The following is a 13,375-nucleotide window of genomic DNA, read 5'->3' on the forward strand; positions in this document are numbered from 1 at the left end:
TTTCAGAATTTAGCCCTCTGTCAACTGTAGAGCTGGTGAAAATCTTTTCCTGTTCTGTACTGCTGCAGCTTTGGTCCTATTGATTTGTCTTTTGTATTGCAGAAGCTTTTCAGTTTCATGAGGTCTCATTTATTAGTTGTTGATCTTAGTGTCTACAGTATTGATATTCTGTTCAAGATATGGTCTCCAGTGCCACTGCATTCAAGGTTATTCCCCACTTTATTTCTATCAGGTTCAGCATATCTGGATTTATGTTGAGGTCTTTGATCTACTTTGATTTATTTTTAAAAAGAATTATTTATTTATTTTATATATATGAGTATACTGTAGCTGTCTTAAGACACACCAGAAGAGGGCATAGGATCCTAGCACAGCTGGTTGTGAGCCACCATGTGGTTGCTGGGAATTGAATGCAAGACCTCTGGAAGAGCAGTCAGTGCTTTTAATCACTGAGCCATCTTTCCAGTCTGACATATTTCTTAATAGATACCACTTACCAAAGTTAAATCAGGAACAGATAAATAATTTAGATAGACATGTAAACCCGAAGGAAATAGAAGCAGCTATTATAAATCTCCTAACTAAAACAAACAAACAAACAAGCCCTCAGGCCCATATGTTTTTAGAGCAGAATTTTACCAGGCTTTCAAAGAAATGTTTATTCCAATACTCCTGAAACTATTCCAAAAAATAGCAACAGAAGAAATATTGCCAAATTTATTTTATGAGGCCACAGTCACCCCATATCAAAACCAAACAAAAACTCAAAAAAGAAACAGAATTATAGAATAATTCCTCCTTTAAACATTGATGCAAAAAATTCTCCATTCAATATTCACAAATCAAATTCAAGAACACATTAAAAAAAAAAAAAAAGCATTCTCCATGATTAAGTAGGCTTCGCCCCAGAGATGCAGGGCTGGTTCAACATACCAAAATTTGTCAATGTAACCCACCATATAATCAAACTGGAAAAAAAAAAATCACATGATTATCTCATTAGATGATGAAAACAATTCTTTGACAAAATTTAGCACACTTTTATGATAAAAGGCTTGGAGAGATTGCAGATACAAAGGAAATATCTAAGCATAGTAAAAGCAATTTACAACAGGTCAATAGTTAACCTCAAATTAAATCAAGAGAAACTCAAAGCAATTGTACTAAAATCAGGAACAAGACAAGGTTGTCTACTCTCTTCATATCTTGTCAATATAGTACTTGAAGTGAAGCAATAAGAAAACTGAAGGAGATAATGGAGACATAAATTGGAGAAGAAGTCAAAGTATCACTGTTTTTAGATGACATAATAGTATACGTAAACGACTGCAAAAATAAAAATTCGACCAGGGAATTCTTGCAGCTAACAAATAACTTTAGTGAACTGGATGGTTACAAGATTAACTAAAAAAAAAAAAATCACTAACCCTCCTATATATAAATGATAAATGGGCTGAGAAAGAAATCATGGAAACAACATCTTTCATAATAGCCACAAATAATATAATATAAAATATCTTGTGGTAACTCTAACCAAACAAATGAAAGAACTGTATGACAAGGAATTCAAGCTCTTGAAGAAGAAAACTGCAGAAGACATCTGATGATGAAAAGATCTCCTATGCTCATGGATCAGTAAGATTAACATAGTAAAAATTGTTATCTTACCAAAAGCAATCTGCATATTCAATGCAATCCCCATTGGTGTTCTGAAACAACTCTTTACAGACCTTGAAAGAAGAATACTCAACTTGATATGGAGAAACAGAAAACCCAGGATAGCCAAAAATATTTCTGTATAATAAAAGAACTTCTGGAGGTCTCACCATCCCTTATGTGAAGCTCTACTACAGAACTGTTATAATTAAAAACTGCATGGTATTGGCATAAAAACAGAGGGATGGACTACTGGAATTGATTTGAAGATACAGACATTAACCCACACACCTATGAACATCTGGTTTTGAAAAAGAAGCTAGAATTATGCAAAAAGAATCAGTCTTCAGCAAATGTTGCTGGTCTAACTGGATGTTGGCATGTAGAAAAGTATAAATAGATTAGTATCTATCACCCTGCACAACACTCAAAACCATCAGTCTCAACTAACCCAGACCCAAGGGAGCTCCCAGATTCTTAGTTGCCAACAGGAACATACTTTGGTCTGTCTGAGGCCCCTAGCACATAAGTAGCAGAGTTATGCCAGGTCTGGCCTTAGTGGGAGATGTGCTTAATCCTATAGAGGTTTGAGGCTTCAGAAAAGGGGAAGCTCTGGTGGGGGAGAGCACTCTCTTGGAAGCAAGGTGGAGGAAGAATGGGAGGAAAAACTGAGGAAGGGGAGACTGGGAGGGAGCCAATGACTGGAATGTAAATAAAATAATTAAAATAAAAATATGTCCATTTATTTTAAATTTTCCTATTTTGTGGTGTACAGGTTTTTTGAAATATGACCTCATGATTCTTCAGATATTCTTGGTGTCTGTTGTTATATCCTTCTTTTCATTTATTATCTTGTTAATTTGGATATTCTCTCTCTATGTCTTAGTTAGTTTGGATAAGGGTTTGTCTTTCTTGTTGATCTTCCCAAAACATCAACACTTTGTGTCACTGATGTTTTGCATTATTCTATTTTATTGATTTCAGCCCTTAGTTTGATTATTTCCTGCTGTTTACTCCTCTTGGGTATATTTGCTTCTTTTGTTCAAGAGTCTTTTCTGCGTGTTACTATCTTGATCATATGAGATCTGTATAATTTCTTTATGAAATCAGTTAGTGCTATGAACTTTCCTCTTAGCCACCACTTTTATTGCATCACATATTGTGACTTAATTTTCATTGAATTCTTGAAAGATTTTCATTCTTTATTTCTGTCTTAATCCAATTGTTATTCTGTAGAGAGCTATTTAGTCTCCATTAGGTTGCAGGGTTTCTCTTGTTTCTGTTCTCTTGTTTCAGGAATTCAGCTTAGGTCATGATGATCTGGTAGGATTACAGGTGTTTTTTGACTTTCTTTGTGACCCAGGTCAATCTTGGAGAAAGTTCTGTGACCTGCTAAGAAAGTATATTTCTTTTGGGTGTGTTTGGGTGAAATGTTCCATAGATACTTGTTAGGTTTATTTGAGTCACAATGTCTATTAGTTTTGTTATTTTTCTGTTTAGTTTTTGCTTGGATGACCTATCCATTAGTGACAGTGAGGTACTGAGGTCTCCTTCTATTAACCTATAGGGTTCTATGTGTGATTTAAGTTTAGTAATATTTCTTTTACAAATGTGGGTGCCCTTGCAATTAAGGCATATATGTTAAAATTTTAACTGTCTTTTTGGTGGATTTTTTCATTGATGATTATGAAGTATCTTTCCCTATCTGTTTTTATTAATTTTGGTTGGAATTCTATTTTGTTAGATTTTAGAATGGCTATACCAACTTGATTCCTAGGATGTATTTTTGGAAAATTTTTTCCAACCCTTAACTTTGAGGTAATGTTTATCTTTGATGTTGAGATATATTTCTTCTGTTCAGCAGAAGGATGGATCATTTTTGCATTTATCCCATGTTTTTTTTTATTGGGGGATTGAGCTCACAGATATCGGAAAACAGCAATGACCAATGATTGTTATTTTCTGGTATTTTGTTGGTGCTGGTATTGGTTGTAGTGTGTGTGTGTGTGTGTGTGTGTGTGTATGCATGTATGTATTTCTTATTTTTGTTTTGTTGGTGTGAGATTATTCATTGCCTGTGTTTCATGAGTATAGTTAATCTTCTTGGTAGGAGTTTTTCTTTTAGTACTTTTCTTTAGGGCTGGATTTGTAGATAGATTTTTAAATTTACCTCCTATCATAGACTATCTTATTTTCTCCATCTGAAAGTTTTCCTGATTATAGTACTCTGGGCTGACATCTGTGGTCTCTTAGGATCTGCAAGATATCTGCCCAGGTCTTCCTGGCGTTTAGAGTCTTTGTTGACAAATCAGATATAATTCTGATAGGTCTATGTGGGGGACCGGCCAGTGGGCCCACACTCTGTAGGTGCTCTCAGACTGGAGATTTGTTGAGAACCTGTGAATACAAGCCGGTGAGAGAGAGAGACAAGGAAGACACCAAGTAGCTTTATCAAGGTGTGTCTTTACTAGGGGAAAACTGGGTTTACATAACAAGAGGCAGAATCGAAACTATAAAGGCAAAACAGAAACCATAAATCTAACATAAACAACAGACCAGAGGAAGAAACTTCAAAGACAAATCCAACAAAGGTGAGATAGCTGTCAGCAGTCTTTGATCTATGGCAGTCAGGCATTCAGTCCACAGGTGGCATCCTCAGTCCTGGGGCTGTGACAGAGTTTCGCCTTCAGAACTCTCTGGGCTAAGGGGGAGGGAGTCCACAGGTCTAACTTTATGTGTTTTTTGGCCTTTTCCATTGCAGCTTTTTATACCTTTGCTTTTCTGTACATTTAATATTTTAATTATCATGTGGTAAGAATACTAAATTTTGGTCCTAGGTTTTTGCTATTTGGTAAACTTCTTGTACTTTTATAGCCATCTCCTTCTTCTTCTTCTTCTTCTTTTTTTTCAAGACAGGGTTTCTCTGTATAGCCCTGGCTATCCTGAACTCATTCAGTAGACCAGGTTAGCCCTGAACTCAGAAATCTGCCTGCCTCTGGCTCCTGAGTGCTGGGATTAAAGGCATGCACCCCCATTGTCCAGAGGCCATCTCTTTCTTTAGGTTAAGAAAATTTTGTATGATTTTGTTGAAAATATTTTCTGGTCCTTTGAGCTGGGAATCTTCTTCTATTCTTATTATTCTTAGTTTGGGCCTTTCATAGTGTCAAAGATTTCCTGAAGGTTTTGTGTTAGGAATATTTTAGATTTAACATTTTTTTGATGTTTCTACCTATTTCTTCCATTGTGTCCTCAATACCTGAGATTTTCTCTTCCTTCTCTTCTACTCTGCTCGTGATGCTTGCATTGGTGCTTTCTGTTTGCTCATCTATACCTTTTATTTCTAGAATTCCTTCAGCTTGTGTTTTATTACTTGTATTTTCATTTTCAGGTCTTGAACAGTTTTATTCGTTTCCTTCAACTCTTATTTTTTTTCTTGGCTTTCTTTTAGGGTTTTATTAATTTTCTCCAATTGTTTGTTTGAGTCTTCCTGAATTTCCATAAGGAATCTATTTGTTTCCTGCTTAAGGACCTCAATCATCTTCATAAAGTTGGATTTAAGGCATTTTACTTGTGCTTCTATTGTGTTAGACTAGGAGGATAGCCGAGTTCTCATGCCATGGCTGTTGTTTCTTGAACCCTCATGCTGGACTCTAGAAATATTGGTTAAGATTTTTAAAGGTAAAGTCCTACATTCTGGGTTTTTCTTTTGTAAATGGTATTATGTTCATGGGTTTCTGTTTCCTCTCTGGTCTTCTGGTCTGTGTGGGCTAAACTTCTACCTTATGTGTGGTCTCTCAAAACAGGGAGTCTCTCTGCTCCTGTTGAAAGCAAGAGCACAGCAAAGAGGAGTGTGGCTCAATCAAATTTTGATTTTGTGCAGACAAAAATAAAAAAATGATTTATTTTTGTCATTTTGTATTCAAATAGAAATAAATTTATAGTGCAATTTCAGGAAAATAAAAATTTTGTAGTTTAGGAGTTTTTCTCCACCGGAAGACCTAAGCTGTGCTATTTTTTCTTTTACTTGGGCTACTGTTATTTCATTTATCTTTTGTGTCTATTATTAAGGAAAATAAATTTAAATCTGAGTCACTGAACTACTGTATGTTGTTAAAGAAATTATCAAAATTTGAAGGAAGTTGCTTAATCAATTAAGGAGACTGTTAAGAATCAGCTATACCACTCCTAGGCATATATCCAGAAGAGGCTCCAACATGTAACAAGAACACATGCTCTACTATGTTCATAGCAGCATTATTTATAATAGCCAGAATCTGGAAAGAACCCAGAAGTCCCTCAACAGAGGAATGGATACAGAAAACGTGGTGCATTTACTCAATGGAGTACTACTCAGCTATTAAATACTATGACTTCATGAAATTCTTAGGCAAAACAATGGATCTGGAGAATATCATCCTGAGAGAGGTAACTCAATCACAAAAGAACACACATGGTATGCACTTACTGATAAGTGGATATTTGCTCAGAAGCTCAGAATACCCAAAATACAATTCACAAACCTTATGAAGCTTGAGAAGGAAGACCAAAGTGTGGGTCATTCGGTCTTTCTTAGAAGAGGTAACAAAATTCTCACAGGAGGAAATATGGAGACAAATTATGGAGCAGAGACTGAAGGAAAGGCCATTCGGAGACTGTCCCACCTTGGGATCTATCCCATATACAGCCACCAAATGTAGACAATTTTGTAGATGCCAAGAAGTACATGCTGACAGGACCTGTCTCCTGAGAGGCTTTTCCAGAGCCTGACATATACAGAGGTGGGTAGTTGTAGCCAACCTTTGAATTGATGAAAGGGTCTCCCATGGAGGAGTTAGAGAAAGGACTGAAGGAGCTGAAGTGGGTTTGCAACCCCATAGGAAGAACAACAATATCAAACAACCAGAGCTCCCAGGGTCTAAATCACCAACCAAGGAAAATACATGGAAGGACCCATGGCTCCAGCCATATATGTAACAGAGGATGGCCTTGTTGGGCATCAATGTGAGAAAAGGCCTTTGGTCTTAGGAAGGCTCAGTGCCCCAGTGTAGGGGAATGTGAGGGCAGGGAGGCTCGAGTGGGTGGATGGGTGGGAGTATATCCTCATAGAAGCAGGAGGAGGGGGATGTAATAGAGAATTTCTGGTTAGGGGGGATCGCAAAAGCCAATAATATTTAAAATGTAAAAGAAATGTAATAGTTCAGAAATCATTTGAAGCTGGAAATTGAATATAAGTAAGAATTCCTCTGTGATCGTACTATGTCAATTTCTTGGTATTCTCATCATTTATTATATCAAACCTTGGAGATATTTCATTAGGAACAGTAGCCTCTAATCTCCCCATCTCCAGTAGGGTGTTGGAATCTAACTAAGCAATGGTATTTTGTACTAATTTTGTTTCATTTTGTAATAAAAGTCAAGAAAGATTTTTGTACTCAGGTTGGAAAAGGAGTCACCTGGCAGGTGCTGAATTCTCTAATTTTACAATGAGAAAAGTAGCTATTTTTACATAGCTATATATAGAACAATTGCTGACTTCACAAAATTACTTGGATGCCTATGAATATTGAAGATGTTTCTCAAGTAATTTTCACACTATATTTTGACACATTTAAGTGGTCTAACTTGGTCTTACATGCACAATGAAAGACACCTGCAAATGAAAACATTTAGCTTCTTCCTCACCCACTTAGAAATGCTATGTCAAATAGTTTCAAGCCTTCTTATAAATGTATCTTTTATTTATTTATTCTAATTGTTATCTGGAAGATGTCTCCCTTCCTCAGGTAACCTAGGCTTAGTCCTGGAAGCTTCTAGCCCCACACAATCTAATTTAGGTCTAGAATGTTTTCAGCCTTCAAGACTTACTGCTGAATAAGTTCATCATTTGTAGTTCTTTCTGAGCACTGGCTAGGGGCCCAACTAAACTGTACTGGCATAAAACCCCTCTCCAAGATGACTGATTCAATCTGGTTTCTCTCAGTTTCTCACTGAATTACTCTGATTGATGTCAAACTAATTTTTGTTAATATGTTCTAATCTTCGGGCCCCTTCTCATTCTCTGGCTTTTTCTGACTTCACCTATGTCTAGCTAGTTTGTTCTCTGTCTGTAATCTCTCTCTGTAAAACTCTCCCAAAAAAACTGTTTCCTTCCTTTGTTCCTCTCTCTGCACGGCTCTCTTAGGTAGCATCTCTTTCCTCCTCTCCCTTCTCATGAGAGTTGGACAGATCCTATTCTCTCAAATCTTTCTCTGATTCATCACTTTGTCTGCCTTTCAATGAAATATTACTTTCAAACATGGTTGCTTCCTTCTATATACGAACTTTAGCTTCATTGATTGGGATTAAAGGTGTAGAGTAAGGGTAAGTCATCACACACCCAGAAACAGGGTGGGTAGTTTTTTTTTTTTTTCAGTAAATAACACAATCTTGAGGTTCACAGAATGATCAAATATCCTGCAATACCTTATTGAATCTGTAATTATATTTGCTTTTCAATTACCAAACCGTAAGTCATTCAGTTTGTGAGTTATGTTTTTCAGATATATCTCTGTTGCTTAGTGTCTTGACAATAATAACTCCACAGGTCCAAGTAATTCCAGTGTTAATCCTGAATCCCTACTTTATAAAATGCCCCAGATTTGATCAGTTCTTTCACTCTAGTTTAATGGATTTGCAGCATCTTCTTTCAATATTTTTTTTTCAAATCTCTCATACAACACAACCTCTTCCCCATGATCTTACTTTGGGTTGCTAAGAAGAAACAGAAGTTGTATATGTAATATACTCAGTAATAACAAAAAAGATTCACATGTCATTTGCCTATCATATAAAAATTACTGAATTTTAGTTCTTTTTCAGAATTATTTTAGGTAGTACTGCAATATCAGACTGACATGTGGACTGGATGGTATAATCTCCCTTTTCATATCATAATTCTCCAGATTCATTTAATATATTTTTTCCATATTGAGGAGATGACAGGTATTCATTCACCTAGCAAGAAGAGATAGTACACTCGATCTTAGCCAAAAGTATAAAATGATGCCAGCCTACTTTTCTAACTATGCTGAGATTTTTATGCATATGATGTCAAGCTTTGTACATAGAAATTAGTTTGAGATTTCAGCCTCAAAGGAAAATCATTTCCTCAAGCCATCAAATTACTGTTCTGCCTCTGAGAATCAAAGACTATTTTAATTGGATCCTTATAATTATTGTTGGAAACCCATGGGGCTATTTTGAATCAATACATTACAAACCCTTCCATTAAGCTTATATCATATATGATATAAAGATATTCACAGGTACTTTTTTTTTGTATTTGGTAAGTAAAGATGTAACTTGAATGTTTGTAGTTTTATCACTATACAAAATATATTTCCTGAATTTTCCTTGACCGTTCTGTTCGTACGCTGATATTTCTGTGTCTCCAAAGAATTCATATCATATTCACGTTCTTCAAATATATAGTTGAAGGACAAACATGTTGTTGTCTGAGTGTGCATTGCCTGAAAAGTAATCTATGTGGTTTTATATATTCACCCCCAATGTGTACACAATGACAGAGAGGACATTGTTCAAATACCTATTCAGACTTCAGCTCATATTTTCATGTTGGATTTAGTAACCTAAAAATAAAACCAAAAATCTATACTTGCTTTAAGATAATTGCATTGCTTACTCACTGTGGAAATGGTGCCTTCCTAAGAAGGGGTTTTCTACCATCTAAAAATGGATCATTACATTTGTATAATTTGTTTGTGATTAATATCTACAGTATAATATGCATTTCAGGAATGGGCAGAGTTTGCTTACTGTTATAAGCTCCTATAATGGGACAGCCCAAAAAATATCACAGGTGTGTGTACATGAATGAATATGTGAACAGTCAATAAGACAACTTAACATTTGAATCTGAATCTTTGTTATATATTAAAAGAAAATTTTATAAATTAAGTTTGCTTTATAAATCTAAAGTTAAATGAGACATCTATAATTTGTAGGTGAAAATAAGAAGTTAATATTTATTTTTATTTTGTGTCTGAAATGAGATATCACTACTGAAGGAAGTGGAAAACCCAACACACAGCACTCGTCAGTGTTTATGATAGATTTTTAGTTGCATCTTTTGGGTTTACTTATTTTTTTCAGAAAGCTTGGAAAATATAACAAAAATAGGGTCTTTCAAAAGAAAGATGCATGTAAAAATACAAGTTTGTACATATATGAAAGGAAGAAAGTATGTAGGAAGTGAATCAGTGTGTGCATGTATATGTATGTGTGTGCATGCATGCATGTGTATGTTATGCACAGAGAAAGTGAAAGATCTAATACAAAACATAAGGTTAAAAATAACACAGAAAGGTGAGCTATACACTGAGAAGAGTTACTTTTCTGCAGATGAATAGAAAACTGTGAAAAAGTGAGTGGAATTAATAGACAGAAGAGAAGGCATTGCTCACATCTATCATTATTTTCATCTTGCAGCATGTACGAAAATGACTTTCCTAAACCATACTGTAATGATGGACTTCATTTTGGTGGGACTCACAGACAGCCCAGTGCTGGGGAGGATCCTCTTTTTGGTGTTTCTGGTCATTTTTGTCATCACACTGGCAGGAAACTTGTTCATGATTGTGCTGATCAGGACCAATTCCCACCTGCAAACACCCATGTACTTCTTCCTTGGCCACCTCTCCTTTGTAGACATTTGCTACTCTTCCAATGTTACCCCAAACATGCTGCATGGTTTCATCTCAGACCAGAAGACCATCTCCTATGCTGGATGCTTCACACAGTGTCTCCTCTTCATTGCTTTGGTGATCACTGAGTTTTATATCCTTGCTTCAATGGCACTGGACCGCTATGTGGCTATTTGCAGCCCTCTGCATTACAGTACCAGGATGTCCAAGAATGTTTGTGTCTCTCTAGTCACATTCCCATATGTGTTTGGCTTCCTGAATGGGCTGTCTCAGACTCTGCTCACTTTCCACCTGTCTTTTTGTGGCTCCCATGAAATCAACCACTTTTACTGTGCAGATCCCCCTCTGATCATGCTAGCCTGCTCTGACACTCATGTCAAAAAGATGGCCATGTTTGTTGTAGCTGGCTTCACTCTTTCAAGTTCCCTTGCTATCATTCTTCTATCTTATCTTTTCATTTTTGTAGCTATATTGAGGATCCGTTCAGCTGAGGGAAGGCATAAGGCCTTTTCTACATGTGGTTCCCACATGACAACAGTCACCATATTTTATGGAACCCTTTTCTGCATGTACCTAAGACCTCCATCAGAGAAGTCTGTAGAAGAGTCAAAAGTGATTGCAGTTTTTTACACTTTTTTGAGTCCAATGTTGAACCCCTTGATCTATAGCTTAAGGAACAAAGATGTCATCAATGCTATGAAACACGTCATTAAAGGAAAGTTCCTTCAGTAAACTTCAGTTTATGCATTTTTTAGATAAAATCACTCTGTGTCTTCTTTGGCTTATTCATTTTAAGGGACACATTTGCCTTTGTATAGTATCAATTTTCAAACTGACCTTCTGTTAACTAATTTTCCTCATTTATTTTATTTTATTTTATTTTATTTTATTTTATTTTTTAGTTTTAACTTCTTTTCTTTATTCTTGTTTCTCATCTCTTCTAATATTTTCTTTATTTACATTTCAAAAGTTATCCCCTTTCCTGGATTCCCCCCTTCCCCAGAAACACCCTATCTGATCCTCCCATTCCCTGCTTCTATGAGGGTATTTTCCCATCCACCCACTCCCACCTCTCCACCTTGGCATTCCCCTACACTGGGGTATCCAGTCTTCATAGGACCAAGGGCCTCTCCTTCCATCGATACCTGACAAGACCATCCTCTGCCACATATGAGACCAGAGTCATGGGTCTCTTCATGTGTACTCCTTGGTTGGTGGTTTAGACCTTGGGAGCTCTAAGGGGTCAGGTTGGTTAATATTATTGTTCTTCAACTCCTTCAACTCCTGTTCTTTCAACTTCAAACTCCTTCAACCCTTTCAGTCCTTTCTCTAATTCCTCCACTGGGGACCCCGTGATTAGCCTTCTGTACTTGTCAGGCTCTGGCAGAGCCTCTCAGGAGACAGCTATATCAGGCTCCTGTCATCAAGTCTTTCTTGGAATTCACAATAGTGTCTGGTTTGATGTCTGCATGTGGTATGGATCCCCAGGTGGGGCAGTCTCTGAATGGCCGTTCCTTCAGTCTCTATTCCACACTTTGTCTCTATATTTTCTTCTGTGAGTATTTTAATATCTGGTAAAATATTCAATTCTAACATTGAGAAATGCATTCATTAGCAGAAAAACTCAAAATAGACTACTCTTAGTGTTCAATGATTCCATTCAATATCTTGACTCTGTATAGGTGTACATGATCATATATTTATAATCAGTGTAACCTACAGTCCATTTATTTTGAATAATATTGTTAAAAGCATATGCCACAATATTTTAAACATTAGATCATTTCTGATACAATGTCTTGGATAAAGAACTTGGTCTGATATCTAAATAATTATTTAAGTGTTCAGGTAAACATTAAAGATATGGATCATCATCCTAGGATTTCTGTTAGTTTTCTCAAAACAGTATCAAAAATCATCTTATCAATTTAGTGATACTGGGGATCTTCTCCAAGCTTTGAAATATTCAGTTGTATGACATCCATTTATATATTGTTAAAAATGTTCATCAGTTCCAGTCAGCCTTATACTCTGCATATTTTTTTTTCAGAATATAATGACTTACAGTTAAAATTGGATAATTTGGACCGATACAGTCTATCCATTACTTCTGAATACCAAGAATACCTTGTTTGAAACATGGTGCAGAAGTGAATATAGTCTCAACCTGCTTCAGGTTTACAGTCAGGGAAATTTTAATTTTTGTGATTTTTTTTATTTTTAATGGAAATATACTTATATCCTTTCTTTCTTCAAACCCCTTCCCTGCCATGCTCTTGATTCCCTTTTACACTCATTGCCTCTTTAACATTGGTTATTATTCTTAGGTAAGTATATAAAATAGAAGAGCCAGAGGCAATGAAATCCTACTTCTTAGATAAAGTTACAGTACTAAAAACTGAAATCAGTGACTGACTCAATAGCAGAAAACATGACGTAGCAAGTTATACCCTTAATTCATTTTAACTTAATCATGATTAGACTACCAGGTTATTGTTTGGTAAACTTACATTTTACCAAATCATTAAGTTCCCTTAACTATTGGGTCTTTATTGTTTTTTTTTTAAATGTGTATACAGGGATTTTATAGGAATCTTTGCTGCAAAATGTATAACTGATTTTTGCAGAAAATAAATTATCTATAGTTTTTGTAAAGCTGGACCACTTTGGAGGCTTGGTTCACTGAATAAACCTAAAGTTCTGTCAGATTTCTCTTTGAGATGCAACACTATCAGAAAAGTGAGGGAATTTTGGTCACTACAATGTCATTACATTAAATATTTATATTTAAGTGACTTATGCTTTATCAGTAGTAGTATGATACAATGGGAGTTAAGAAAAGGTGGTCTAAACCCTGCAGTGGTGGCACATGCCTTTAATCCCAGTACTTGGGAGGCAGAAGCAGGCAGGCAAATTTCTGAGTTCAAGGACAACCTGGTCTACAGAGTGAGTTCCAGGACTGCCAGGGCTATACAGAGAAACCTTCTCTCTCAAAAAACCAAATAAAGAAAGAAAGA

The 13,375-nt window shown here is 36.0% G+C and overlaps 1 protein-coding gene across 1 annotated transcript; it reads left to right on the top strand.

The window, feature by feature from the left end:
• The first annotated feature begins 10,154 nt into the window (after positions 1–10,154).
• On the top strand, positions 10,155–11,090 carry LOC116092075 (olfactory receptor 5M10). Its single transcript, XM_031373434.1, has one exon. The coding sequence runs from the start codon at positions 10,155–10,157 to the stop codon at positions 11,088–11,090; it is 936 nt and encodes a 311-aa protein (XP_031229294.1).
• The last annotated feature ends 2,285 nt before the right edge of the window (positions 11,091–13,375 follow it).

This window comes from Mastomys coucha, unplaced genomic scaffold, assembly GCF_008632895.1.
Source record: "Mastomys coucha isolate ucsf_1 unplaced genomic scaffold, UCSF_Mcou_1 pScaffold15, whole genome shotgun sequence".
NCBI lineage: Eukaryota > Metazoa > Chordata > Mammalia > Rodentia > Muridae > Mastomys > Mastomys coucha.